The sequence below is a fragment of the Aphelocoma coerulescens genome, chromosome 4 (genome assembly GCF_041296385.1).
Source record: "Aphelocoma coerulescens isolate FSJ_1873_10779 chromosome 4, UR_Acoe_1.0, whole genome shotgun sequence".
Classification (NCBI taxonomy): Eukaryota; Metazoa; Chordata; class Aves; order Passeriformes; family Corvidae; genus Aphelocoma; species Aphelocoma coerulescens.
This window is the reverse complement of record NC_091017.1, coordinates 27,321,022-27,348,911: the sequence shown is the minus strand read 5'-3', so window position 1 is coordinate 27,348,911 and position 27,890 is coordinate 27,321,022. Positions and strand designations below refer to the sequence as shown.

The 27,890-nt window shown below is 39.6% G+C and overlaps 1 protein-coding gene across 3 annotated transcripts in view; it reads left to right on the top strand.

The window, feature by feature from the left end:
* PPP3CA (protein phosphatase 3 catalytic subunit alpha) overlaps positions 1–27,890 on the top strand; it is a 181,044-nt gene that overhangs the window by 55,200 nt on the left and 97,954 nt on the right. For all 3 annotated transcript variants that reach the window (XM_069013248.1, XM_069013250.1, XM_069013249.1), the window contains one exon: positions 24,996–25,196. In XM_069013248.1, coding sequence (XP_068869349.1) covers positions 24,996–25,196 — 201 coding nt within the window. The remainder of the gene's footprint in view (positions 1–24,995; positions 25,197–27,890) is intronic.

The following is a 27,890-nucleotide window of genomic DNA, read 5'->3' as shown; positions in this document are numbered from 1 at the left end:
AACTCCCTCCCACCCCTTCTAGCACTTTTCTCCTTTTACTCAACTTGCACAAAAGGTAACAGAACATGGGATTTTAGTCAGTGTTACAGTTCTTGAAAAGTCTCTTTCTTATGCTTAAGAAAAAAAAGGGTTTTCTTCAGCTTCACATGGTTCCCAAACTGCCACCAATAACAGACCTGCCTGGAAAGAAACAATCTGCTCTGGTGTAAAACATCTCCTCCATGAAAAATCTCACAGTTCCTTCACACTGACAAACATGGGCCATCACATGGGGCTATTAATCTTTTTAAGGATGAGTTATTTTGACCTGAGCACAAAGGCTTTTTTTTTTTTTTTTTTTTTTCCGCAAGTTTCTAAAAGCCTATCACTGCTTCTATGTAGCCTGGCATAGGCACTTTTCATAATCTTCACGGGCCACACGTGAATTCTCCATCCCCCCATGTACTTCAAATGGATTAAAGAGACAGACAGTTTGTGATATTACAGTTTCTTACCACAGCATGCAAGAAGCTTTTTTTTAAGCTATGCGTGAGAATCGTGGCACCGCCCTCTTTCCTGCTGTCACCATTTTCAGCTCCATCTCACACGACTCGCTTTCTCTTTCTCTCTGACTCTGGAGCAGCCATGTTGAAGTGTGTCCTTGTTCAGGCTTTATGGTGGAGAAAGCCTTGCTCCCTTTGTGCTGCTGGCTGCGTGGTGTCTTCTTCAGTTCAGCACGAAGTGTGCTGGCTGCAGACAGGAGGCTACGCCGGCTCCCGTTGGCTCCGCCGGTTCCGCATGGAGAGGAGAGGGACCCGCCGGTCCCAGGAAGCCGCGCTGGATGGGTTTAGCTGTGTGGCAGTCCATGGCTGGGTTTAGCTGTGTGGCAGTCCATGGCTGGGTTTAGCTGTGTGGCAGTCCATGGCTGGTTTGAGCTGTGTGGCAGTCCATGGCTGGTTTGAGCTGTGTGGCAGTCCATGGCTGGGTTTAGTTGCCTGTGGCTCTGGGACAGTTCCCCCCAGCGGCCCAGGGTCTGTGCCGCAGTGTTGGGAAAAGGGGAGGGGGGTAGGGGCCCTGGCCCAGCCCAGCCCGACCCGGTGGGACCCGGAGGCTCCAAGGCCCTCCCACCTTTCGGCCAGCAAGTCAGGACAAAAGGCAATTCCCACCTTTCTGTGCAGTTTAAATATGTAAATTGTGAGAGGCATCATTAGTCTAAAGACTGTCCATCAACTCAGGTTCAGCCCACTACACAGTGCTCAAAGGAATGAAGTTTCTCATGGCTTCTTGCAGCTGTCTGTTCCATTTAAAGAGAAGTTTATGGTATATGGGTAGCAATATTAAATATGATTAGGAGGGCCGTGATGCTCATCATTGAAGAATAAGGATTTTGGAGGGACTGACTGTGTAAAGGCTAAATATTCAAGTGGTAAAGTTTTACTGTCTTCTGTGTGCATTTGCATCATCCAGTTTTGTGCCTTGTTGACACAAGTCAACAGTGTTGAAGAGAGAGGTTTTGGAAGACCACATCTTATTCTCTTGCTAATTCCTGGATAGTAGGGAATACAGCTCTGTGAAATGGTCCGATACATCTTTTAGTTCTTGCTGTAACTGACTGCAAGGATATGTTAAAACAGAGAATGAGAAATACTGACTGGCCTTATTCTGGAGGTGGCAGTATCACACCTGAAACCTGTCATTACCTAATTTTAATTTCCAATAACATGCTTGTTGGTTTCTTATTTCAGAAATAATACTCCCCTCACTTCATTCTTCTGTAGGTATATCTATATCAAAGTGTCTTTCTCTTTGAATTGATTCCTCCCTCAGTCATGCTGAGTGTGCCCTGTGTAGTTTGTTGATACTAATCTAGGGCTTTTGGTCCCCTTGGAATGAGAACATGGTAGAGTCTCCATCCTTGGAGATGCTCAACACCCAACTGTCCACACAGTCCTCAGCTTCAGAACTTTTCCCACCTGTGAGAATCTAACGATATAAAAGAGAAATAATGCAAGATCAATGAAAATGTTAGAGAGTAGGGTTCGAAATTACAGTAGTGCAGGTTTCTGCTTTAGCTTAAGTTGTTTAGTCACATTTATTAGTTCATGCTGTTGTGCAAGCTTTTCTGCAGTCCCTTTGTTTGGAGTGACAGGAGACTGGAGCTCAGGCTGCCACCTCTTCTGGTTTTCTTTCTTCTTGCTTGACCTCCTTGTGTCTTACCACTGCAGTCTCCCTTAGCTGATGTTCCCCTTTGCTACTGGACTGAAGTGACAGATTGGTGTCGCTAGGGCTGTCTCAATCCACATGCAGGCAAACAGGCATCACTGGGTGACTGTTAGAAGAAGCCTTATACTTGGAGCAAGCAGGAAGAGAACTGTGCCGACACTGCAGCTCTGGCAAGCCAAGGTCTGGATACCCCATGCTGCTTGTGTCCTTTGTACTGTGTGCTTGCAATGATGAGATTTCTTCTCCCTTCCTCCCAGTACTGAAGTGCTGAAAATATTCTGCCTATGAAAATGCACTGCCAGTGAGAGACTGTAAAAGTGTGATGAGTGAAGAGATTTTTAATGATATCATGATAAACATGTTTCAATGGGTTGAAAAATCATTAAAATAAGTATTTTGGCAACCAAATGTTTTATGCAGGCTTCTGAAATGCTTCTGAGTACAAGTCCGAAATGCAATTAGTCAAATGAAAAAGGGGCACACAGAGGTGTAGGACCACTCCTGTCTTTTGTAATTAAGGAGAGGGGAAAAACGGGAAAGGTAAGTTGCCTGTGTGAAGAAGTTAGACCAAAACCAGTGTACGGTTCAGAGTTAGAAAAGGATAAACAGTCTTCATCAAGACCATTTTTGAATTTCTAATTGAGGTCTTGCACTGTCTCTTGCATTCTGCTACAAGCAGTAACGTCTGTTAAAATCTGAAAAGGCAGATGAAACTGAAAAACTGCTAAGAAAATCACAGAAGGAAGAGATTTTTTTAGGAAATATTAAATAAACTAACTTGTAACTTACGTTGGTTGCTCATACTAGCCTGTACCTTCTATCCCACATTACCATTATCTTCCTCTTGAAGTATTTCAGGAAATCTCTGCTAATGAATGATGCTATATGGCTACGATTCAGGGAGATGGTATTATGAAACATGATTAATTTCATGTTTCAGTCTTTAAACCAGTTTCTAGCTATGAGACATGATAAGCAGTAGTGAGTTGGACCCTAGCCCTCCAATGTTGGCCTCTCATATTTTTCTTCTGAAATGTCTGTGTAGTGTGAAGAGACAGCAAGGACAGTTTGAATACTTCATTGTATAGGGGAATATTCACTCCCTTGATTTCCCCCTCACACCCCCGACTTATGCAGATAATTGACAAGGTGTTTACTTACGTGCTCAAAATTTTCCTTTTCTCAGTTCATCTGAGACCTCTTTTCCTCCTGGCTTAGTTGCTGTAACATGTAATATGCACCTTTTACTGTTGTGCTTCAGGCAAACCTCTTACTGCTCTCACTTCCCATATTGTTTTTATAATTAGACCCAGTTTTTAGTTTCTGCCTTCTCTTTACTATGTTAAAAAGTATCAGTTGCTGAAGCCGATGAGCAGGGAGGTAAATCCATTATTATCTTTTACTGTAACTAGGGTATTGCATGAAATCCAGATATGCTGACTGGAAGCTTTATTTCTGGTTTCTGTGGCTGTTAATTTCGTTTCCATCTATTAGGTCTTAGGCATTAGTCTAAGCTTTGGCCATGTACTTCAAGTTTATGAGAAGTTTGTCCTTTTTTAATCTTCAGTAACTGAATTGCAGGCCTCACACTGTCTCCTTACTGGGCATAACCTGCTAAGTTAGATTTCTTTAGAAGTGTAAGCACTCAGCTGTTTCACTGCTTTTCCTCTCTCTTACCTACTTAACATTGCTTAAATGTGTGAAGTCTCACCAGGTTTGCATGTCTGCATTGTGTGTTTGTTAACTCCTGATAGCTCTTCAGAATAAACCTCTGTGCTTCAGCAGTCATCAGGACAGGAGGCCCACCAGCTAGTTAGTTCATCTTGCAGTGAGGCTTCTGTAGCAGGTTGACATGAAGTTTTATAAAAATGGAATGTTAGCAAAAGCCAAAATGTGTATTGTAAACATGGAAAAAGCTTTTTTTGTACTGAAATGACATTTAAACGCGCTTACTCTAGTTTCCTAAGTAGCATGGTGCAGTACTTATCCTGAAGTTGGAGTTCCTTATTTTACATTCCCTTTGAGCCAAGTCCCTCGTAATAGATCAAACTGTCATTCTTAATGGACTCAAGAGCAATAAAATAAGGACAAAGTGTGATGTGTTGTAACAGTGTGAAACTGGAATCAGGTCTGTTACTGCAAGAGTCATAATGGCACATAGCTCATTCCTTCACGCAGGCTGCATCATCTCAGAATAATGATCTCTGTGATGAGACAAAGTGTTTCTGAGAGAGACTGCCAAAAATGAAGAGTATGAGTAAGACAGTGGGGTGTTTTTCCCCTGCAGAAAAGCACTGTGTTCTGTAGCCCTAAATGTCAAATTAAACAGTAACTTTCAAGTATAAATAAATTTTGAAATAGACAGTATCAACTGTGGAATGCTGGAAACGTTGTAATAACATACTGGAAAAAATGAGATTTCTACTCCCAGTTGTGTTGGCTGTATAAATGATTTGGAAGAGCAGGGTAACAGTGAGGTAATGAAGTACTAATTTATTCAGGGTAGTTAAAGGCCAGCTCTAAAGAATTGCACAACACTCTTACAATCCTGCTTAACTAAGCCACAAAATTGTAAATGAAGTTGGATGTAGATAAATGTGAGTGCGCCCATGGGAATGGAAAACATGAGAAAATTATAGTTCTACCATGCTAAGTTCTGACCTGGCTCTTGTCCCTTTCTTGTATTTCCAGGATCGTCTTCCCATGGGTCACTCTGGGAAGGCAGGAGCCTGATGCTCAGTAGGCCTAAGCAGTGCACAGCAAATGGAGTGGCAGGTGTCACTAGGGGAAAGGCAAAGGACAAGTGACAAGACGTTGCTGTACAGTGTGTGCCTACATCTCGCGTGTTTGGAGCAGCTCTGGGTTACCAAACAGCATAGTTAAACTGTAAGGCTTTTCTGAGTGCTGTGGTAAACCGTGAGGAAAGTTCGCAAGAATTCAAAAAGTGAATCTGGGAGAAATCCATTGATAGCAAGTACAAAAAATATATTTGGCTTAGGAAGTTCCTCAACTCCAGGTTTTTCTATTCCTCTTGTTTTTAAAAGGAGGAGGTAATCCTAATCTACTAAAAAGCTTGGCTGTATGATGATGATGATTCTTGTTTATGTAAATGTAGTGAGATATTAGATGTTTGTTTTGAAATGTTAGAACACAAGAAACATCCCCCTCAAAAAAACCCAAAAAACAACAAACCCCAGAGAAACCTCATCCAAACCCCAGCTATTCTCATACCATGAGAGTTATAAAGTCCTGCAGGCTGACATGCAATATTACAAATACTTCTTCCTAAGAAGAAGAAAAATATTCTAATTGAAATCCATATATTAAGGGGGAAGAAATTGTTAAGAATTTTCTTGGTGGAGCCTGTGAGGGTGAATGTTGCCTGGCTCTGTGGCAAACCTTGAAGAGCTGAGCTAATGCAATCTACCAGATGTTGGGGTTATTTTCAATTCTGTAAATGAGTAAGCCTTTCCTTGGGCCCAAGCCTTCATGAAAAGGAATTAAGGGAAGGAAAAAACATCAATAGTAAAAAGGCAAAGGCAGGCAATACAGCCTCCCCTTTGAATGGTAGCCTTTTCTGTGCATCATGGATAAACTTATAGAGCTCCTCAGTATTTGTTTGAAATCAGTGTGTTGTCTGTTACTGTTGCAGGAGAGGTTATTTGTTGTTTCTGGATGTGGTTTTATTTTGCCCTTTTCTATTTTTAATTAATTGTACCAGCCTATTATTCAGAGAAACGTGCATGTCCCTGTTCTGTCCTTGCCTTATAGATGTGTTTATTCTGTGCTTGTGTTTTGCCAAGAGGGTTTCTCAAGTATGTGCTTCTGAACACTGAAAGGTAAGGCCAAGACTGTCTTTCAAATACTGCATTGAAATACCATTTCTCAGGTAACCAGGTTGAGTTAAAGGATGCGAATGGCAGACTTCACTTCATAGTGATGGAAAAAGAAAACGGAATGCAGTGTGATTGCAGCTTCATTTTGAGCTCCAGAGGAGAGGCTTTTAAGCTGTTTCCATTAACATATGTATATATGAGTATATATTTTGCATTTTGCTTGTCATTATTTTCCCTGTGGCAAGATTTTTGCAATAAATACATCTTCAGTGTGTTTCTGTGTTGTATTTTGCTGGAAAATGTAAGAAGTTTGTTCAGCTAAGTGAATTGTTAAGTGTTTCATTCAATGCAGCTCTTCCACACCCTATGAAAAGTGATGCTTTATTCCTTACTTACAGACGTGGTTCCTTGCACAGAGAAGCAGCCCTTCTGTGCTAAAATGTCTGTCAGTTACATCTAACTCATTTTGAAGTTGCTGGATTTGAGCATTGCTGAAGCTGTGATTTCACAATGCTCATCTAATTATTGAGTCTGAAATTCCAAAGAGAAGAACAAATTTGGAAGCAGTCCATCGGGCCTCCCAAAAATTTCAGGGTGAAGTCTGAGGTAAGAGGGACTGCTGTGGAAACTAGATCAGTTCTTTTTTGCAGGATCTCTGCCAAGGTCCTTCATTTGTAGAGGAAGGCATAATATGTTTTATCTGTGTTGTCTCAATTTAAAAAAAATCGCAGTCCCTCATATGGAAAAGATGGATATGCAGTATTTTCTTTCCATTCTCTTGGACTTTGTGGACCTCAGAAAACCCATTCATCATGGGCTGCATTTGCTATAAGGAGCAACATTTTCCTCTTGCTTGCTGGATTAGCCCAAACAGTTTTTACTTTTTTTCTTTTTCCCTCTTGAAAACATAGCTTCATACATTGCTTCTAGCCAGGAAACATTCTGGGATTCCATTTGGAAGGTTTTAAGCTTGGGGGTAGATGGGGAATAGACAAACAAGTTAACTTGCTTGACATCTGCTGCTAAAGTTGATGTACGTAAATGTCTCAAGATTATTTTGGCTGCCTGCAGAAGAGGGAAATACTAAGATCATAAATTCAGTAGTGTTTTGTTTGTCCTGTCAGCCAGGGTTGCTGATTCAACTGATGGTTGCTAGTTAAGAGTTTGTGATTTTGGATTACTGGATTTCCTGCGTATCTGCCCCTGACTATAAGCAGGGTAGATTCTGACAGTGATATCACCAATATACAAAATATGAACGTAGGACTAAAGTAATTTAGAAATATCTTTTTGTGTAAGACTGAGATTTTAGTAAGTAGGTGGGGGTTTTCCCCCCCAAAAGAAGTTAAATCAGAAGCAATTAAGTTTGATTGTAAAGCTTTAAATGTAGAATTTATCCTTCTGAGTTTGCCATTACATATTCATTTTAGTATTTAAGTATCTTTAAATTATTAGGGCAGGAACACAAGTTTTAAGATCTTCAGATAAGGAAAAAAGACTGGCTATCCATGTACTGTGTTTCTTTAATGTATTCCACATAACACAAGCATTAAACAGGTTTGAGTTTGAATTCAGCAGCCTTAAAAGTGTGGTAACTGCCTTTGAGCAGCCAAGTCTGTTGGTTTTCAGATTTTCTCCACAGGCTTTTAATAAGATTAGACCTGTACCAGATACCATAAGGGCAGGGCTCTTGAGATGATGCAGGTTTTGCCAAGGCACATGTGTGATGGTACCTCGGGTAGAAAATAGTAAGAATTCAAGAGCCAAAAATCAATATTAGTAAAAATTAATGTGTTTATTTAACTTCTAAGGTTTAATTAGGACATGCTATACTGAACTAGCATGAGGAAGGTTGGAAACTACAATATTATTTGCATCTAGGGGAGCAGATCTTTTAGACCCACATTCCTCCTTTATGGATGATGTTGCAATTAACCCAGCAATCTTTGAGGTTATTGTTAGTCTAATCTTTAAACCAAGAAAAATGTGAAAGTTATTCTGTGACAACATGATTGACAGTGATAAAACTTGAGAAGCTAGAGTTTGAACTTTCTGGCTTGCTTGCATCTGGATAAGGCATGGATTCTTTGGTGCTTTGGGAAATTCCCGGCGGCAGTCTTGGACTTTGTTAATACACATTCAAGAAATTAAGCACAAAGGATTTTGTTTCTTGTGTGCTAAATCCTACTTAGTAAACATTAGTATCTTTATGTTCTTAATGCTAAGATAATATTAATCTTAGAAAAGCCTTTGTGTCATATGAATATAATGTGTAATATATTTGTATTTGCTTTTCACTTACATGCAGGATTTTCTACTCTTTATCAAGTTCCAGAGCAATTTGAGACTGCTTGATTCTGCAGAAAATGATTCAGTTGAAGTGCACTTAATTTAATCTCCTCTATTTCACTGAGTATTTGATAAAAGATAATTGAAAATGCTTCAACTTGTACTCAGAAAGTTGTAGTTAAATCAGACTTTGGTTTCCTCTTTTTATCCTGCACCCTCTTAAAGGTCAGTGGATCTTACTTGTAATGTGAATTATGCTGGAAAGTAAGCCATTTATGGACTCAATTCAGAGCTGATGGAGCACTCAGTTAAATGTGCATCTAAAATGTAGTTGCTACATTAATCTCTGTTTTACAGTGGGAACACTGAATGGGTAATACAAGGAAGGTATTGCTGGCTTCCAGGTGGTTAATATTTGATTCAATATCTGATGAATTCTAGATTTTCTTAACAAGTGTCTTCTAATTCATTTGTAGAAGTAACTCAGGTTGGGACTGGTTTTGCTGCGAATTCAATAGACAGTAGTTTGGTGGAAGGCAAACGGGTACTGGTTCTGACTTAACAGTTCTTGTCCCAGTCATTACCATCATCTTGGCAGTAAAAAGAGTAAAAAAGATAACTCTTGTCTTACTTGCATGTCCACAGGGTTTTTTTGTTTGTTTTGTTTTGCTTTGTTTTTCCTCAGTGCTTCTTTACTGACTAATTCAGCGTAGGGTGTTCTGTATTTTTCCTGCAGAAGGTAATACTAGAAATACTAACCTTCAACAGAGCAAATTTCTTCCCTTTTGTTCACCACCAGATTTGTTAGGAAGTAAAGTTGCTTCACTCTTGTCTAACAAAGTGGTGATAATTTTACTAAAGACTGTTCTTTAAAGCTATTCAGGAAAACAAAATGTCTCTTCAAAAAAGAAAGATGTGGTTTGAGCAGAACAGTCAAAGATTAACAGAGTTTGAAGGAGCTAGATGGGAGAAAGAAAAAAACTTTCAAGCAAATAATGACTGTAATTAAATCTACTATTTTGTAGTTTAAATGAAATCTAGGTTTTTTGCCAGTTGAGGTGAAACATATTCTTCTCCAAATAGGAAAAAAAACCCAAAACAACAACAGCAAAACCACCCCATCAGCAACTTTCTTTTCACAGACTCCCAGCAGATTACGTGGCCACCAGTGGGGTGGTAGGTGGAATGCATGGAACTAGTTACACTTGGAGTGCTGGCTGGATTTTGGAAAGTAATAGCTATACACACCACCACACACCCAGGCCACAGTAGTTTATTGCACTGTAATAAAAAGATATAAATTAGACTTCAGTGTTCAGAAGATACACAGTGACATGTTTTCAAAACCAAATTAGATGAAAATCACTTAGGTCTTTGCAGCTCCCATTGAAATTTTCTGTGTTAGGTGACATGAATCAGTCCTGTTAAATAAGTCTGGTGCAATACAGTGTAAGTGTTGTGAGAAATACAGCTTTCTTTTATAGTAATTTTGATGTTTTAGTATATGGGGAAGGCAGGAAGCAGAGTAAGAGAGGCAGATTCTGCAGTCTTTTTAGATGGATATTACTAGAAAAGTGTGAAGTGAATGGCAAAAGATAGGCTTTGCTCTGTATTAGAACTGGAACCTGATTAATTGACTTGCTGCATTTTGGTCTCAGTCTTTTTTGTTGTTGTCGTTCTGACAGTTACTGCATAGTCTAGAAGGAGCTGGTTTTAAGAAGTACAGAAAAATGGTTTTGTGTATCATAACAGGCTTTAGGGAAAAAAACAAACTTATTTTCAATTCAGACGTGATTATTGATCTGTATTGACTAATTATAAATTTATTTCTCCTTAAGCGATTTTATACTGGAATATTTTGTCTTTTTCATGATGTTCAGGCAATATATTAATAATGTAACTCTTCAGTTTCATTTACAAGGAAGCAGTGTAGGCTGTTCTGGAAAGCTGCTGTTAAGTCAGGAAAAGCAGACATTTCACTCTGCTTAATATCTGTTTTGTCACAAATGTTAAAAAAGCTATAAAAGAAGTGTGATAACAAGTTTAAATATTGTTTCAGCTCTCCAGTAGCATTCCTGAGGAACACTTAGCAGAATGAGAGGGCTGGAAACTGCTACCATCTCACTAATTTGTTCTGTGCTGGAAAACTTCATAAAAAACTAGATTATTAAGTTGAAAACAAAGGCATTTGGTACGTTTTTGATTGTGTTTTGAAGACCTTCATAACAGGGCAAATGTTTTATACCTGATAAACAATTAGTCCTTAGGGTAAGGCAGAGACAAGCATCTGTCCCTCAGTGGGCCCTTACCTGCAATGTCTGCCTGGGTTTAATTTGTACGGGCTTTTTATGTGGAAGAGGGAGGGCTTTTGCAAGACTCATCTTCTCCCTCAAGTTCTCTGGTGATAAAAGATATCATTTCAGTACTTCAATCTTGGAGCTGCCCACTGACTGCTCATAAAGCTTGAGAGACTCCTGCATTCTCCTCTCAGAGCAATATTGCTTCAGGAGATAATGGCTTTGCTGAAGATAACTCTGTGAACAGAGGCAAGGTTGCTCTAGTGATCTGGCTCCAAATGAATGAATGTAGCCTGTACTGAGGAGTTCCTTCTGCCATACGCTTTGGGTATAATGCATTGTTTTGGAAGGTTCTGAGGATCCAAATTGCCTGGGATACTCACAGCCCTGGGATGCATTTCTTCTTACCTATTGCCTCAAAAATTCCACATGGAATAGATGTTTCTGGTGGTTGTGTGCTTTTGGAGGTTTGTGCTTGTATTTGTATTGATCAAGAGTTAGTGTAGTTTAGAAGTCTTGCAGCCATTCAGTGTGTGTGCTAGATATGATCCTTGAGGCTTTTGGGAGCATGTGGATTAGTGTCCATTACCTTTCGAATTCAGATGGAATTTTGTGTAAAGCGGAGAGACTTTTAAGACACATACTCCCCCAAACTTCTACAAAACTAGTTTGATTTCTTAGGGCAGCACTGTGAGAAGTGACCAATTGTTCACATCAGTGCAGTGTAATGTTACCTGGCAGCAAACCTGGAGAAGCATTTTTACTTTTTCAGCTGTGTGTGATGTGGATTTTTTTGTGTGAAAAGGAAGTCCAAGTTAGTACATCCTTTGGTACTTCTTTCTAGTTCTGTATGGCTTTAAAAGTCTGTAATCTTTAAAGTTTTCACTTTTGTGCACGCAAACACAGGCCAGTGAGTATTTAAGATCATTTCAAGTTCTGTAATCGTAATTCACTCTTTTATTAGTAAACATGTAAGAGTGTGTAACAAGGGTGTCAGCAGTCTGTCTTGATACCACCATGGTGTGTATTATTTCCTTGACAGATTGTCTGTTAAATACAAAACATATCAGAGAGTTTTGTTTAGAATCATTGTGCGTAGATAGGTGTTATAAATACTTCATGTCTATGTGCAGTCTCTGTCCTCCCTACATGTACTAATGCTTTCTCTGCAAGTGGTGCAGGGTAACAAGTTAGAAATCACTTCAGGAAGTGTAATCACTGTAATTTTTGCAATTATTTTTAATGGTGTGGAGCAGAATTTATTTAAAAAACCCTCCACAAACCCAGAAAACCTCTTGATATAGGAAATCTGTACAGCACATTGCTCGGTTTGGGATACCTCTGCAGATTGTGAAGGCTCTTCCTTTTGTTACACTGGTCCCCAGAGTAACTGTTGCCTTGGTCACAGCACACGCAGGGAAGGGGTACTGGATGTGCAAATCTCCATGTACCTTTCAGGTCACTAAGGCATAGATTTTGACTCTGCCTCCCACAGGTTGAGCTTACAACCCACTGAGGCCGTGCCAGGGGTTTTGAAGGTGTGCTGCATCAGAAATTTGCCTTTAAAACAGAATGGAAGCGGAGACAGTTCCAAACCCCTAAATATTCCTACATTTTGAATGCCTTGGGAATTACCAGTTTTTACTTTGGTATTGTTACTCCATTTGATTTCAGAGGCCAGCAGTAGACCAGAGGTCTTGAAGATGGTAGTGTTGTGCACCCAAAATCTTTTTGTTTTGTTTCCCACTGCTTGGTCAGGCTATAAAGTGTTCTTTCTTTATAAAGTGTTCTTTTCCCCGAGCATCTCTGACCTTCCTGCGGACTCTCTTGCAATAGTGGGAGATCTGCATGAAGCAAGAACTAATGAATTCTCTGTCCTTGTACCCCATCATTTGATTAATGAAATGTGCCTTTTATCTTCAGGCCTCTATTAGATACTTAGTGCAAGCCCATTGCTCAGCATGAGAAGTAACCGTGCTCTTGGAAAGATGCTGCTTTGACTTGCAAGTAGCAGGAACTAGACCCTTGAATCTATTTGAAAGAAACAACCCCATGTTCCACTTAAGTCAGAATTGTTTTCCTTGGGTCAGGATGATACACTGAAATGAAGTACTGCATCTAACAGAACAGAACAATGCAGCACTCTCTGAGAGAGAAAAGCCAAGCGGCACGTCATGGACTGTAGATGCCAGATGGCTTTTTGGTGCTAGGTTGTGATTATGGCATGCTTCTCCAAGTCCTGCTTTCTTTCATTACTGTAATATATAATAATGTAGCAGGTCAGCTATATTAGTTAGATTAGTAATGTCAGTATAGTGGTATATCACACAGGTAAAGTCCTGTTCCTTGATAAGGTAATTTAATAAAAAAATTCTGATGAACCTTACAGGTAAGATTGTCTCTTGATAATACAGTGAGTGAGTGGTTTTGAGAGATTAAGAAGATTAAGATTGAGATTAAGATTGAGAAATGTGTAGGCTGTGTCTTGTCATTTGCAATCCATTGGTGAATGGATATGATTCTGTATTTCTCTGATATATAGTGTCCAAGCCCTCTCCTCTGGCTAATGGTGCTTACTTTCATGTATAAGCAGAAATCTAAGAAACTTGAGTTATTTTCTAGAGCGCTTGAATCCTGTTTGCTGCTTTTGGCTTTTTATGGCTCCTTATGTGAAAAATATCTTAATTTTATTTGTCCAAACATTCACTATTAGTACTAACTTCTGTTGGTATTAATTCTGCCATGCTGCAGCAATAACTTGCACAGTTGTCCCTCTGTTTTTCTCCCCCCTTAATCTTGTAGCCACACCTTCCTTTCAGGCTAGATAAAACTTGAGTTCAAGGAGGAGTAAAAGTTCTTTCCTCTGGGAAGGTGCACTAATACTCTTTTATTTCTTCCCGGAGGAGAAAAGTTTCCTCAGCTTGTCTTGAAAAGTTAACTGTTCAGTGTGGAAAATAGAATTCAGACTTCTTAGGACCAGAGAAAAGTTATTCATGCAGTAGTGGAATGTTGCCATCAAAATTCCTGACAGATAAAGCCATTTTTACGTCTAGGGAACGACTGAATGTCAAATGTGGAAGTGGCCTTCATAGCCAAAGGCATGAATTTCGTTTCCCTGATGCCTGCATCTGCATTAGCTGGAGCATCACATTTCCTTTCCTTTCCTTCAGTCTGATCCAGGGCTTTTGAGTTATCTGTGGAAAAATATTTTGGTCTTGGTCAAGGTAGGGAAAGATGGCATTGTGCTTGGGTCTCTCAGCCACAGCAGTTCACTGGGTGAGCTGTGGCTGATTGAAACCTTTTTTGATCTTGGTTTGAAATAATAGTGACCTGTTCTGCATTAAGGGATTTGAGACCGAAGATGTGACTGAAAGTCCGTGATGCTACCTTGCCATTAGCAAATGAGAGAGTCCCATTTTCCTGGTGTCTCTCTGGTAACTGTGCTCCTTTGATGGCTTTTTTTTTTTTTTGGGAAGTGTGCTGGGAATCCTGTTGTACTGTGCTGGTCTTCATAGAGGCATCACACAGTCACCAGGACCAACACACGATGATGCATGACAGAACTGAGCACCCCAGTGCTGAGGTCTTTATGTATGTTCTGCATGTTTAGTCACTGGGAAGTGAAAATTGAATTGCTTTTACACAACAGATCTGGGAATAAAGCACAGGTGTCTGATTCTCTCACTGCCTCATTAAGCTGTTTTTTTAAACTCCAATGTTCTGCTTAAGAACAGGATGTTGCAGAGAGTATGAGCAAAATGGTAAATTTAGACAGATTTATTTTTATCTAACGTTTATTAAGCAGCAATTGAGATTTGAGGGAAGATACGGTTTACAAAAGATGTAAAAGCATCTATAATAAATAAAAGGAGGATTTGGGTTAAATATCCTTTTAAATACAGGACTAGAAGCTTTTACTGAGGGCTTTGAAACTGTTGCTGCCATATATACCCAGAAAAAAAAAACCAAACAAAAACCAGTTAAAAAAAGAGAGAGTGCCTATCAAACTACATAATGTTCCAATCAACATAAATTTGCCTTTTAAAAATGTTAATTTTCTTTTCTTACAAATTCTACATGTGTTTCTTTTAAAATAAAAACAACTTTTTGCAGAAGTCCAGGTTAATTGATGGAAATAAATGTGCTTTGGTGATGAGTCCAAGGCAGAAATTCCATGTAGACATTCCATGATACAAGTGCTGGTAGAGGCAAGCCATGAAAACCAAACAAAAATATCAGGGCTGATTTGCAGCCACATTACTTGAGATTAATGCCAGTGTCACTGGGGTTTGGTTTGGTTTGGTTTTATTTTGACATCATGAATAGGCTGAACTGAGTTTCAAACCTCAGTGTGATCCGTTAATGTTGGATTAGAAAGGACATTTGTTTAATGGCATTACAGCAGCATAGCACAGTGATGAATGTGGTCCATAATCTTTAGTATTGATCTATGTGAACTCTAATAACAGCACAGGAAAATTAGGCCTTTGAGCATGTTGGAAGAAGACCAAGTTGTAAATGAAACTATTCGTAACAGTCTCATGGAAGACTTTCAGTTCTTTTCATCAGGAGGGAAAGGTACCATTGCTTACAGGGCCTGTGGAGAGCTGACTTTGCCTTCTGCTCATGTCCCTTCTGTAAACGAAACACTGAACTCCCCTATTAAATGTTCTGGTTTGAACTGGGGTATTAGTTTGGACTGGCAAGCTGTATCTCTGATATCAGGTGAGAAGAAACAAACTGTACTGAGCATGTGCTGAGTGCAGTTCCATCCAGGAGAAACCAGCCATTTCCACTCTTTGAGTATAGTGAAGACTGAGGTGGGGGGTTTGTTTGTTTGTTTGTTTGTTTGTTTAAAATATGACTCTGCATAACATGAAGTGTATGTCCCTAAATCCTAATGCAGACAAAGCCAAACCATGCTGTGAGGACTGTTGGTATCTAGACAATTAACTGCATAGGAAAAAAAAAAATAGTGCCTTTCTATGTTGTTGTTTTTCCAGGTATATGACCTGACCCCTAAATAAGAAAGGGCTTTTATTGGATGAATAATAGGTGTAGCCTAGCACAAATTAGTTTTATTATATAATCAGGTGCAGATTTTTTTTATACCTGTGTTTCCTGTTTATTGATAATGGCTGAACAAGCAGAATTCAGTTTTAGTGGCATTCTGAAATGATGTTTTTCACACTAGTATGTGCAGAGCTTGGGCCAGTTCCTTGTATACCATAAACCAGTGTGAGTCAGTAGAGATTCACTCATCCAGAAGTATGCTGATTTTAAACTTCTGTCAAAGGCAAGAATGCTACTAAAACAAGCAAAGCTCTCTGAGATTAAAAAATTTTTTAAATTTTCAAACAAAACCTGAAACAAACAAAACACCCACATATCAACTGCTGTTTCCATCTTCTTCTTAACGTTAATTTGGCTCCAGCTACACATGGTCATTACACATAGTTATTTTTGTAAGTCTTATTCCTTAGACTTGTCTGACTGATTTATGAGGAGCTGGTGTATATCTGCTACTTACTGCATGCCTCATGATCAGCAAAATAATAAACCAGGTTAACATTTACAGGTCAGCATAAATTTTTGATTTAGTTCACAGGGCATAGTTCAGAAATAATGGTTCAAATCTTTTTTTACATCCTGATATTTATTGACTTAGGTAAGGTGTTTGAGTTTTTTATTTGTTTGTTTTTCCAAAAGTTTGCTTTTAAAAAAAAATTAAAATAAAACTTACATGATTCAAGGATGCTACTTGCAAGTCCTTTGGTCAGCATTCAACAGCTTAGAACCTGAAAGAGACAGTCAGTAAAGTACCTTGGTCTGTTAGCATCCCTACCCCCTTGTCTTTGTTCGGTAGGCTGCACGTTCTTTGGGAAAGTTATCAATTGCTAGGTGCCAAATAGCCCTAAATTTGAAATGTAAGATGCACTTTTTAAACAATTACTTAGTAGTGCTAGCAGGAATTTTCAGTTTCTCTGCCCAGTGAACTTTCTTGTAGCAGCAAGAGGTGTGCTGGTGTTTCTTGTTCCAGGAATCAGCTTTGCAGGCTGACATTTAAGCAGAGCAATTTCTGTAATGTGGCATTTAAGGAGTGGTAGGAAACAGAGTATCTCCAAATAAAGGCTGCTTTACCTGCACTTGCTCATCTCTCCTACTTTTAGGAGTTCAAAGCCAGGCTGGGTGGGGCTCTGAGCAGCCTGGTCTAGGGGAAGGTGTCCCTGCGCGTGGCAGAGGGGTTGGAATGCTGTTTAAGGATGCTGTTTAAGGTCCTTTCCAACCCAAACCATTCTATGAGTCTATGACTTGTTTTAAGAAATTTGTGTGACAAGGGCCAGACTCTGCAGTGGTCAATTTTTGGGAGCTAGATGTCGATTGTATTTAAACCTTGCCCTGATGGAACAGCTTTGGAAAGGAAATGGTGTTTGCTTCCCTGCCCTTTTGTTGGAAATTTTGTTGTTAGTCCTCAAAGATAAGCTGATTTCTGACCAGAAGTGGTAAAGGTACCTCATTATGCTCGGAAGGTTGGAGAGGGAATTCAGTTTGTAGGTGAGGAATTATTTGCAGTCCCCTTTTAGCTACCTTTGTCACATAATACACTGGAATTTGGTAGTGTCAACTGACTAAAGTTGAACCAGAAAATCAGAAGAAAATGGTGCCATAAATGTGGATTGATACCTGAAGGTTTTCCAGGTCTAAAAGAGATTGTTTGGGTTTTTTTCCCAGTAGATTGAAATAATTTCACATGCAATCACTTCCTAATTGCCTCCAATTAGGAACAATAGTGAAGCTTTACCATAGAAAAGAAATTATCCATCACTCAAGTATTTTGGGAAATGGAGGACTGTGCCTGATTCCTTATCTAAGTCTTGGAAGACCTTTGGTATTTTCCATTGTTACAGGGTTCTTTTTCCCCTGACTCTTTTGTCCAAATGAATTCCTATAAAGGAATTTAAGCTCTGGGTAATTATTGTTCTCTGTTCCAAAAGCTAATAAAAACAAAGCTCAACAGTATTCAGTTCGAGGTCTATGGAAAAACTTGGGTGTAACAAAGTAGAAAAACAAACTTTTCTGATGAGGCCAGGAAGCTATGATCACATTTTCCAATTTTTACTGTATGTGTTGGTCCTAACTGGGAATGTTTCCTGTTGAACTGAATTTTTCCTCTCTATTTTGTAGTTGGTTTTTATCCATGAACTGTGGACAGGAGTGGATAGTAAATGTCAAAGATACTTGTATATGATCTCAAACACAAGGAAAGAATACTCTTTTGTAATATTTTATAGGGATGTGTGTTGTTTGTGCTCTTTAAGACTGGTAGGATTTGTTTGTTTATTCCAGTAGTTGGCCAAAAGATATTCTGGGAATGTTGCCAGTATATAACCACATACAGTACAATTTGGTATTTCATACAGACCCATTTCTTTGAATTAGGAGGCTTTTGTTTCATGCAATTCTTTTAAAGTGTACTTCCTTCCCTTCCCCTTTTCAACCTTTACCTCTTCTTAGATTCTCAGGGTTCCTATGCTCTCTGATGTGTCTGTTGCCTGTAAGTGTTCTGGTAAAGTTCTGATGTCTTTTTCTTCCCCAGACTTTTTCTGAGAAACTCAAAAACATTTTTATTGCTAATTGCTTGATAATGATTGAAGAGTAGAGTTAGATTTGGCTTGTTACAGAAATATACACATTTATCTATGTTGCTGATACCAATGCTACAATTTATTATAAAAGTGTTCACAGTGTTTGAGATGGGTACATGTCAATCAATTCACCAGTCAAGAGTCAAACCACCAAGGGAATCTTGTGTGTTTATCCAGGCCTTGGTGGTTTTTATTACTATTCTTCATTTGAGCCCAGAGTAAGAATAATAGGGCACTGCTCTAACCCCTTTGAAGAACCTCTTTGTGTAAATTCTTCTTTAGGGTTTTTAGAGCTTGCTGTGTTGAATATAAAGAAAATCAAATCCTGTAGTAGTGGGTGTTGTTTGCAATGGAATTTTTTTTTTTTTTGAGGTGACTGAAGGTGACATAGCTACTTACAGTTGTTCTTTCCAAGTATAATTTGGCCTGAGTTTATGAGGCAATTGGTTATGCTCTTTTAAAGAGTTGAAGAAAAATGTTGCTGTATACTTTTCTTATTGTTAGGTACTGTATTGTGGAGGAGGCAAGTAATGCCATGAAAAGACCATAGCAGTTCCTGAAGTGGTGGGAAGTTGTAGTACTGTAGCCTTTCATCTTGTAAGAACAGTCACCTGGCATCCAGCCAGGGGCAACCCATCACACTTGAGCTTGGTAATTAGACAGAAATGACAGGATTTCATCCCCTGTAGTTCCAAGTTAATGGTGACTTTTATTGTCCTTCCTCTTTGCAGTGCCACTCATGTTTTTGCAAAAAGATCCCTGTATGTTCATTAAAATGGCAGAGGCAGTTGAGAGGAGATCATCTGTCAAAAACTTACCCATATGATTGAGAGGTACCAACATAGCTTCTGGCACAATGTGCAAGTCCCAGCTTCACAGCTGGTCAGCGGCAGCCTTCTGTAAAGTAACAAGGTGCACAGGGGTGAGACTTCATCCTTCCCTTGTAAGTTTGAGGCTCAAATCCTGCAAAGGTATTTTGCTTCCTGAGGTATCACAAGAGTTACCCTGCGATGAGGACTGCTTGTAGTGTGCTTGAATGGGTTGTCTTAGAGTGGGACATTTCACTGGAGGAGTGAAGGGGGGGTGAAGCCTACTGATTAGGAGGCCACGGCCCTAGTGTCTGGAAACAGCTTGGCAATACTTTGGGATCAGTATATGGTTGACACAGCCCTTTTACAAACACAAGCATAGCTTCTGTCCAAAGTTAGGCAGGCGCGCTTCTCTGAAGCAATTGTCTTTGCTGTTATGTTCCCCAGTTGTGGTTGAAGTGTCACAATATATTAAAAATAGCCATTGGAACTGGGATATTTGATGAAGTGTCTTTCGTTACTTTAAACATTTTTTTAGCTTGAGCTTTTGTACATCAAGAAGCAGTGCTAGCAAGGCTCATCTCAGTCTTGTGAGAAGCGGTTTCCTTGCCAACCTGTAGTACCTTCTGTTTTTTCTAGGCCACAGGTGTTACTGCCTCATCAAGTGGCCTGTTTTCCACGTTGTCAGCCGAGATATCTGTGAAAGGAACTCCTTTCTCTTTTCTCTCTAAATTTGGTACATGTGGGCTTTATTGAGGAATGAGTCTCTTGTCTGCTCCCAGTTCGGTTCACATACAGGTGCTGTTACTCAAAGGTGTCTTCATGCAACATTCTTTTTGATGGACTCTTTCTTTATGCAGCATTGACTGGCTTGCCCAGTGAAAACCTCAGCTTTCTGTGAAGCAAAGGGCCTTGCTCATGAGTGATGATAATTTAATTACATCTTTTAGCAAATATGGTTGTGAGAGCTTCTGATTACACTGCAAGAACTTGTTGGCAATGAAGAAAAATTCATGCTAAATTTCTATAGGAATCCTCATAGCTCTTCTTATTTTATACTGTAGATTTATTTTCCAGATTCTAATTTCCAACGCTTTCACCATCTGGTGAGCAGCAGATTTAGTAAAAACAGTCCTCAAATACGTCACATCTTAAAATAGCAGGTGAAAGCTTGATCTTTTAGAGAGAGATTGCCAATTCCAGTGCCTGTTCTAATAACAGTAGCTAATGTAAAATGAAACCTGATAGTTTTTGTTAGAAAACATCAGAACATGTGTTCCACTTTTATCTCCACTGAGATGATTTTGGTTTGGCTGTTTTGCTGTTGAATAAATAGTTGGATTTTTTTTTTTTTTAATCAGGTGTAGACATATTTTCCTGCCAAGTACACAAAAAGCTAATAAGAACTTGAGCATGTTACAAATGCTGTAGTACAAAATTTTATATTGAAAAGAAATTTTGTCTTCTGAATAACTCACCCTTCTGTATGGTACTCCTAAAAAGTACCTGCTAAGGAAATAATATGCAAGTTAAAAAAGAGATCCCAGTGATTCGGTGTGTTTGAATGGTTGAATCTATCTCCAGAAAACTTGTGTATGGAGATGAAAGCATTGTCCATGGGGTGCCTGAGGAAATCTGTGGAGAGGGGATGTTTGTCACATGAGAACTCCATGTCCTCCATGGCCAAGCATCTTTGGCAGTGCCCTTTCCTTTTTCCACCACTTTGGTGAGCCCTGCACTGCCTGGGGGATTTCACTCTGTTCCCCATAGCAGCTGTGGATGATGGTGACTCATCCTCTTGTTTCTGCCTGTCACCTGAATTAAGTAGAGTTCTTGAAAACAAAAAATTCATCATTCCTTCCCCTTAGGTTCATAGAAACCCTGTAAGCCAGAAGTTCATAGGCAACTGTGCAGGAATTAGGTATTGTCAAACTAACGTCTTTAGGTCGAAAAGTTGATCTTTGGCTGCTTCTTTGTGTTGCAGCATAGTTTTGTCAGACCCAGTGTGGTGCAGAAATGCAGAACTCTGATTAAATAGTAAAAACTCCCAGTATGGATGTTATTGTTCAGCAGGAATGCTCAAGATTATGCTATGTGTTCAAACACATTATAAAATGGGTGTAGATTTTCAAAGTCAGACTGCAGAACCTGTTAGTTAACTATTTAAAATGTTCCTATCTTTAAAAAACACAGTTTTGTTGGAGTTTGAGATGATTTTTATCACAGTTTTAGGAAATTTTTATGCATACTGAATCTGAAGGTTATGAAGAAGTAGATGTAAAATACCCAAAGCTGAAGAGTGACCTTTTAATTTTTTTTGCACCTGTGCCATAAGTGTCATGACAAAGTGTCAATGTGTTTAATAACTTGTACTCTGGGCATTGCTATAGCACATGTGTTTCTCAAAATGGAGAATTGCAAATTGCCATCAGACAAATGCAGTGCATTGGGTTATTGAGATGTTGGCAGTTATTGGTGTGTTCTCCTTACAAATAAAAAGGAAAACATTTATTTGTCATAAAAGTATGGTGTGCTATAAACATAGTTATGTACAGCCATACAGCATAAGTTATATAAAATTACAAGACAAGCATTACAGAGGGAGATAATTTGCAGGGAACTTGAATATTGATGAAAGAATTTTTCTTATGGGAAGCCTCCTCTGAGAGTATTAATTTAGTGTACAGCTTCATTTTAAAATGAATAATATATAAACGAAATAATGCTTGCTTTGCCACATGCTTGTATTTTATTTGTGTGCACACATGGTCCACTCTAATTAAGCAGAGCTCTTTATGGTTTATTTATTTGTTCCAGAGAGGCTGCTTAATATTTGAGAGAAACAGTAATGATGTCTGACCTTTGCAGTGGCTGTGTTAACGATAAGATGGGTTTTGCAGGAGCCTGCAAGAACAGTAAAAGAACAGGTTGATCTTTTCCTCCATTTGCTGGAACATGCTCAAGAGACCTGAAAGCACAAGTGGAAAAAACCCCCACTAATAAGTGGTTAAAGAGTATTTTCTTGTGTTTTCAGATCTCAGGAGGATGTTACTGACAGGCTGAGGTTTAAAAGGGTTGAAAACCTTGTTTCTTTGCATTTGGTTGTGGTCCACATTTTATTACCAAACCACCAGGGTCGTATTTCACATGGTGAATAGTTGTTTACTTGTTTTTATGCCAATATAAGGAAATTAATGTAAGTGAACACTTGTCCCGGTTTTAAGATTTACAAAGTATGATTAGGCATGCATGAGTCTTGTGTGGTGGTCTTGTAGTGAGATTTGTCACTAAACTTCTAAAAATACATCTTCTATGTATATGCACATTTTATTGCCTCTCCCCTTTTTATGGCCTTTGCTTAACACAGATTCTTACCTATTTTTACAAAAACATCCCCTGGGCCTGTGCCCTGGCGAGGAACTCAGGCTGGCAGTTCAGTCCCCACTCCTTCCTCTTCCTGCCTCTCCCTGGTGGCCTCCTCTCCAGCTCCATGCTCTTCCTCATTGTGTGTTCTGTGTGCACAGTTGGTGTCTGATGAGATTCTGGGGTTTCTTTCTGATAACAGTCAAGTGTATTGCATTTATTGTTATTTATTTATATCTGTTGATACCACAGGTTTTAAAAAAGCAGAAAAAGACAAAAGGAATGGAGAAACAGATGGATACCTGTGTATTCAGATGGTAACATTGCTCTCTGTAAAGCAATGGAAGTTAAATGTTTGTTGTATTTATAAAAGGATTTTGGTTGATGCAGGCATTTGTGGGTGTTACCAGTAAAAATAATGTTTAACTGACTTCTGCATGAACATGAGCATTTCTTACGTTGTTCTTCGGTGGAAGCTCTGTGTATGTGTACGTTCAAAGTTAATATTCTCATAATGGAAGATGCAATTTGTGGTCTATTTAGTCACTCATGTTTTTGCTAATTAATCATGAATCATCTGCTGTTAGAACAGTATCTTTTTTTCTTTAATTAGGTACTGGTACGTCTTTGTTAGAGCTCTGCCTGCAGAACTCTTACAGCGCTGCAGCATGTGTCATATTTTTTCTATATCAGCAGGTTTTATGTCATAGCTTTTGTTTGCTATTGTCATTGCATCTATGTTTTGCTGTCTTTCTAAATGTAAAAATGTCCTTTCAGAGTACATACCTCAAAGTAATGGTGCACTGCATAGGTTTGTGCATTATCATACATTTGGGGAGGAACAGTGGCTGTTGTCTTGCTATGGAATGTAAGCTAATGGTATATGCTTCTTCCAGCCAAAGTGATTGCAGATATGTACCAACTTTTCCCTTTTCTCCTTCTTCCATGCTCAAAATGCAGGATCGTTAGGATTAGGTACCCTTCCACGGTTTTGTTTTTGTAAAAAGAGGATTGGAGAACTGCTGAGCTATCATTCACCTTCCTTTTTTTCGAAAAGATTATTCTTTTTCTGTGTTGCATAATAAATTGTTTTTTTCATGAATTTTCACCTTCTCCCCTTTTTGCCCCATGTTGAAGTCTGAGAGCAGTCAGGCTTCAGTGTATTCTAGACACCCACATTCATTAGTCCCCACAGATTATTTCAGTGAATGGACTGCTGGAGCAGCAAAAAGGCCGAAAACAAAGATTGGGGGTGGGGGAAAAGGCATTTTCTAAAGCTGTTTGTGTTAAAAATGTCAGTGGGAAATAACTGCATAAAGTGAAATGTTTTATTTTCTGCTCTGTTACTTCTGGTAGTGTAATAGAAGAGTGCTTGGTCTGAACTTTAAATAATGAGTGTGAGTTATGGGGTTTTGAAGTCTGCTGATGGTGAAATTAGAAGAAAATTGAAGCTAACAGATATATTCATCTTCTGTGTTAAGGTTTCATGTCTTGTGATGGGGCAAAGCTGCCAGTGAGACATTCCACAGGGTACAAGGCCCTTTGGCAGGGACAGGGTTGCACTGCAGATGTGGCCAGCTGAGACCAGCCCTGTGGCCACCTCCTCTCCCTGCTTGGAGCTCCAGAACAACCTGACCCTCTTGCAGCTGTGGCAGGGATCAGGATAATTACCCTGTGGCTGGCAAGGCAGGCGCTGCCTAATGCCACTCCGACTGAACTGCGAGGGAAAGGGGGTTAAGCTGGGATAATGTTCCAGCCTCATCCTGGCAACTGACAGCATCACCTCCAAGCCTTCTCGCTCCAGCTGGCTCCAGGAGAGCAGGAACATACATGTTTATGCCTCTGACCTTACGTGAGGACAGTATGCAGCTTGCTGGTTGCTGCCATGTTGCCAGGACAACCTTCATATTTATTCATTTTTTTCCAACTGATACATCCTCTGCCCTGTCTTTGCTGGAGTTGTCCGTTTGGCACTGAGGTGCGCTTTGGTGGGCTTCACATGTATCTTGTGTAGCAAACTATTACTTCTACAGGGAAAACATCTTACATCCTCCTACCCAAAGTCATTAGAGAGAGCTCTGTCTTGGATTTTAGAATGTCAAGTGGAGTGTATCTATGCATGTCCACGCACAGGTATTAAATATTTGCACTTGTTTGTGCATGTTATGCTGTTAATGGATAACATCTCTCAGTGTTCTCTAGTTCTACCAGAGCAGTTTAGAGTCTATTCCCTCCTTTCCCCAATACTCCCGTGCCTTTTGGGGGACTTGTTTGAATGTATCTACCTGTAATTATGGCTTAAATACTCCTCTCAGTTTTTTTATCAGCATGAATTACTTCTTGCATGTGTGGATAATATATCTTGCAGAATACATGCACTTTAATGGTATCTTTGGGAATCTATATACAATTTAAACCACAAATTGTAAGAGGCACAAATTGTAGAAAATCTATGTTAAAGTTGTTTTGCAGTAGAGATATGTTTTGAAATGTGCCAGTAATAGAAGCTTTGCTGTAAAGAGTGACCACGCGTTTTGTTTTTTTTCCACCTAGCTGTCCCATTTCCTCCAAGTCACCGTCTCACAGCCAAGGAAGTGTTTGATAATGATGGAAAACCTCGTGTGGATATCTTAAAGGCACACCTTATGAAGGAAGGGAGACTGGAAGAGAGTGTTGCTTTGAGAATAATAACAGAGGGAGCTTCGATTCTCCGCCAGGAAAAAAATTTGCTGGACATAGATGCACCTGTCACAGGTTAGTGTGGAGTTATGGTGATGGAGAGGTGTGGTTGCTGGCTGGGACATGTTCAGTAATGCATTAGTGTATGTGGCTTCCTAAGGCACTCAAAGGCAGCTGCAAATCAGTTGTTCTCTCCAATACTTGATTTGCTCTTTGTCTGCTACCACTGGATAATGGAGGCCATCAAGCAGCTTGTAATTTAGTGGAAAGAATTACATCTGCTGAGTCCTTTCTGTTTCTAAGGCAGAGAACATGTTTAGTCTTTAGGAGAAAATAAGAACTACCTTCTGAAACTTGAAGTTACCTGGCCTTTTGCACCAGGTATTAATTCTGTAATTTTATAGATGTTATTTATCATAGTAGGACTGTTCAGACATACAGACAGCATTGGGCTCTGGATGTCATGAAGTTCAACAAGGCCAACTGTAAGGACCTGTATGTGGCTCGGGGCAATCCCATGCACAAATAAAGGCTGGGCAGAAAATGGACTGAGAGCAGAGGTGATGAGAAGTACTTGGGGATGTTGGTGGATGAGAACCTCAACATGTCTTGGCAATATACACTTGCAGCCCAGAAAGCCAGCTGTGTTCTGGGCTGCATCAAAAGCAGGGTGGGCAGCAAAGCAAGGAAAGGGATTCTGCCCCTCTGCAGAGGGAGACCCCACCTGGAGTGCTGTATCCAGCTCTGGAGCTCCTGACATATGGAGCACAGGAACCTGTTGGAACAAGTCTGGAGGAGGTCCACGAAGATGCTCAGGGTGTTGGAGCACTTCTCCTCTGCAGACAGGCTGAGAGAGCTGGGGCTGTTCTGCCTGGAGAAACAAAGGCCTCGGTAAGACTGTACAGCACCTTCCAGTACCTGAAAGGGGCCTAAAGGAAAGCGAAAGAGGGAATTCTTACAAAAGCATGCAGTGACAAGATAAGGGGGAATGTCTTCAAACTGATAGATGGTGGGTTTAGATTAGATATTAGGAAGAGATTCTTTACTATGAGAGTGGTGAGGCACTGGTTGCCCAGAGAAGTTGTGGATGCCCCATCCCTGGAAGTGTTCAAGGCCAGGCTGGATGGGGCTTTGAGCAACATGGTCCAGTGGGACTTGCCCTCCCATGGTAGGGGGATTGGAACTAGATTATATTTAAGGTTTCTTCCAACCTAAACCGTTCTGTGATTATGTGAGGGAATTATGGTGTCAGATTAAGTGGAAATTTTAATTAGATGTTAAGTAAAATAAAAAGTGCAGAAAAAAATAAGCAGAATCCCAGTTTGTATTGCCTGGGGGATTAATGAAGTGTGCCGGTTGCAGAGCCCATCCTGCCCTTGACTATCAAACGCTACCACCCATTCATTAATCCTCAGGAAATGCCTTCTATTTGAATTTCCTTCTCTAATTGTCTCCTGCCTCCACCTGAATTCTGAAGGTATGAATGCATTTGCTTGCTGTAATGTGCCTCCTCCCATATTTTGTTGTTGCTATTGGATATGATGCATTTTTGATAACTAATTGATCTGTGGCATAGAAAGTTAGCTGGGGGGTAAAAGATATTTAATTCCAGCCAGTTTAAACTATGAAGCCAAAGTATAAAACTTGGTTTAAGAAGCTAGGTCCTTTTGTCACTTTTGCTTCTCGAGAGCCCTGACAAAAGTACAAGAAATAGTCATTTGTTGCAGAAGAAGGGCTACCAGTTTTTATTAGCAATACTGGTAGCAGTCACCAAAAACTACATAGAAATAATAAAACCTTCATTTTCAGGAAACCTTCTCTGAAACTGAGTGTAGTATCTGGACTAGAATGATGCACAAGTTATTAAAGCTTGTAAGTTTAAAAATGACGTCCAGCTAGAGGATTGTAGCTTGACCTGGAGAGGTAACGTGTATCATTTTTTAAATAATAATTAGCTTGTCACGCTGCTGTACAGTTCTGATGGAAAAGATGTCAATCATGTTGTGGCTCATGGATAAATAATGAAAATAGAATGAATAAAAGGATCCCCTTAGTCAACTGAGAATAAAGTTCTACAGATATTTTTGATGCTTCAGGACAAAGGAAGAAGATGTAGAGGTGCAGTACCATTGTCCATAACTGAGTGGCAGACACAGAGAAAATTCTACCTTTTTTTTTTTTGGTAATTTTTACTTTTTTTTTTTTTTTTTAAAATCCGTTGAGAGATGTAGACTGTGGGAGGACAGCTCTGGTGTGTTGTGCAGCAGCTGATCTCCATAAGCCCATGTTTAATGTTCTCTCTTTCTCTTTTTAATTTTTCTCTTTAAATTTTTTTTCTTTAATTCATTTGAAGGTGTTGGAATTGTTCTGAATTATATTTTGGGGATTAATCTCCTGAAGTTTACCCCATTGTATAACAGTGGTATAATTTAAGTCTTTGATTCTTTTTTCAGTTAAGCCTACACCTTGCTTTGTTCCTGCTTTTGAAATTATTCTCATGCAGTGATTGTGATACTGCAGCGTTCTTCAAGGTGGCTGGTAGCTACTCTCTTTTAAGCCAGCATAGGAAAGCTGGGCTCCTGATGTGTGTTAGCAGGGTAGCTGAGAAGTGCTAATCTTCTGTATGAACAAACATGAAAGCTGTAGTTACGAAAGTGATCATGAAAAGAAGGAAGAACTTAAATAGTGAGGGGGAGGTTGAGAAAGCTTGTGAGGCATGTTGTTGTGGGCCTGGCAGTTTTCTTTGCATGAGTATGACAGCAGGTGACT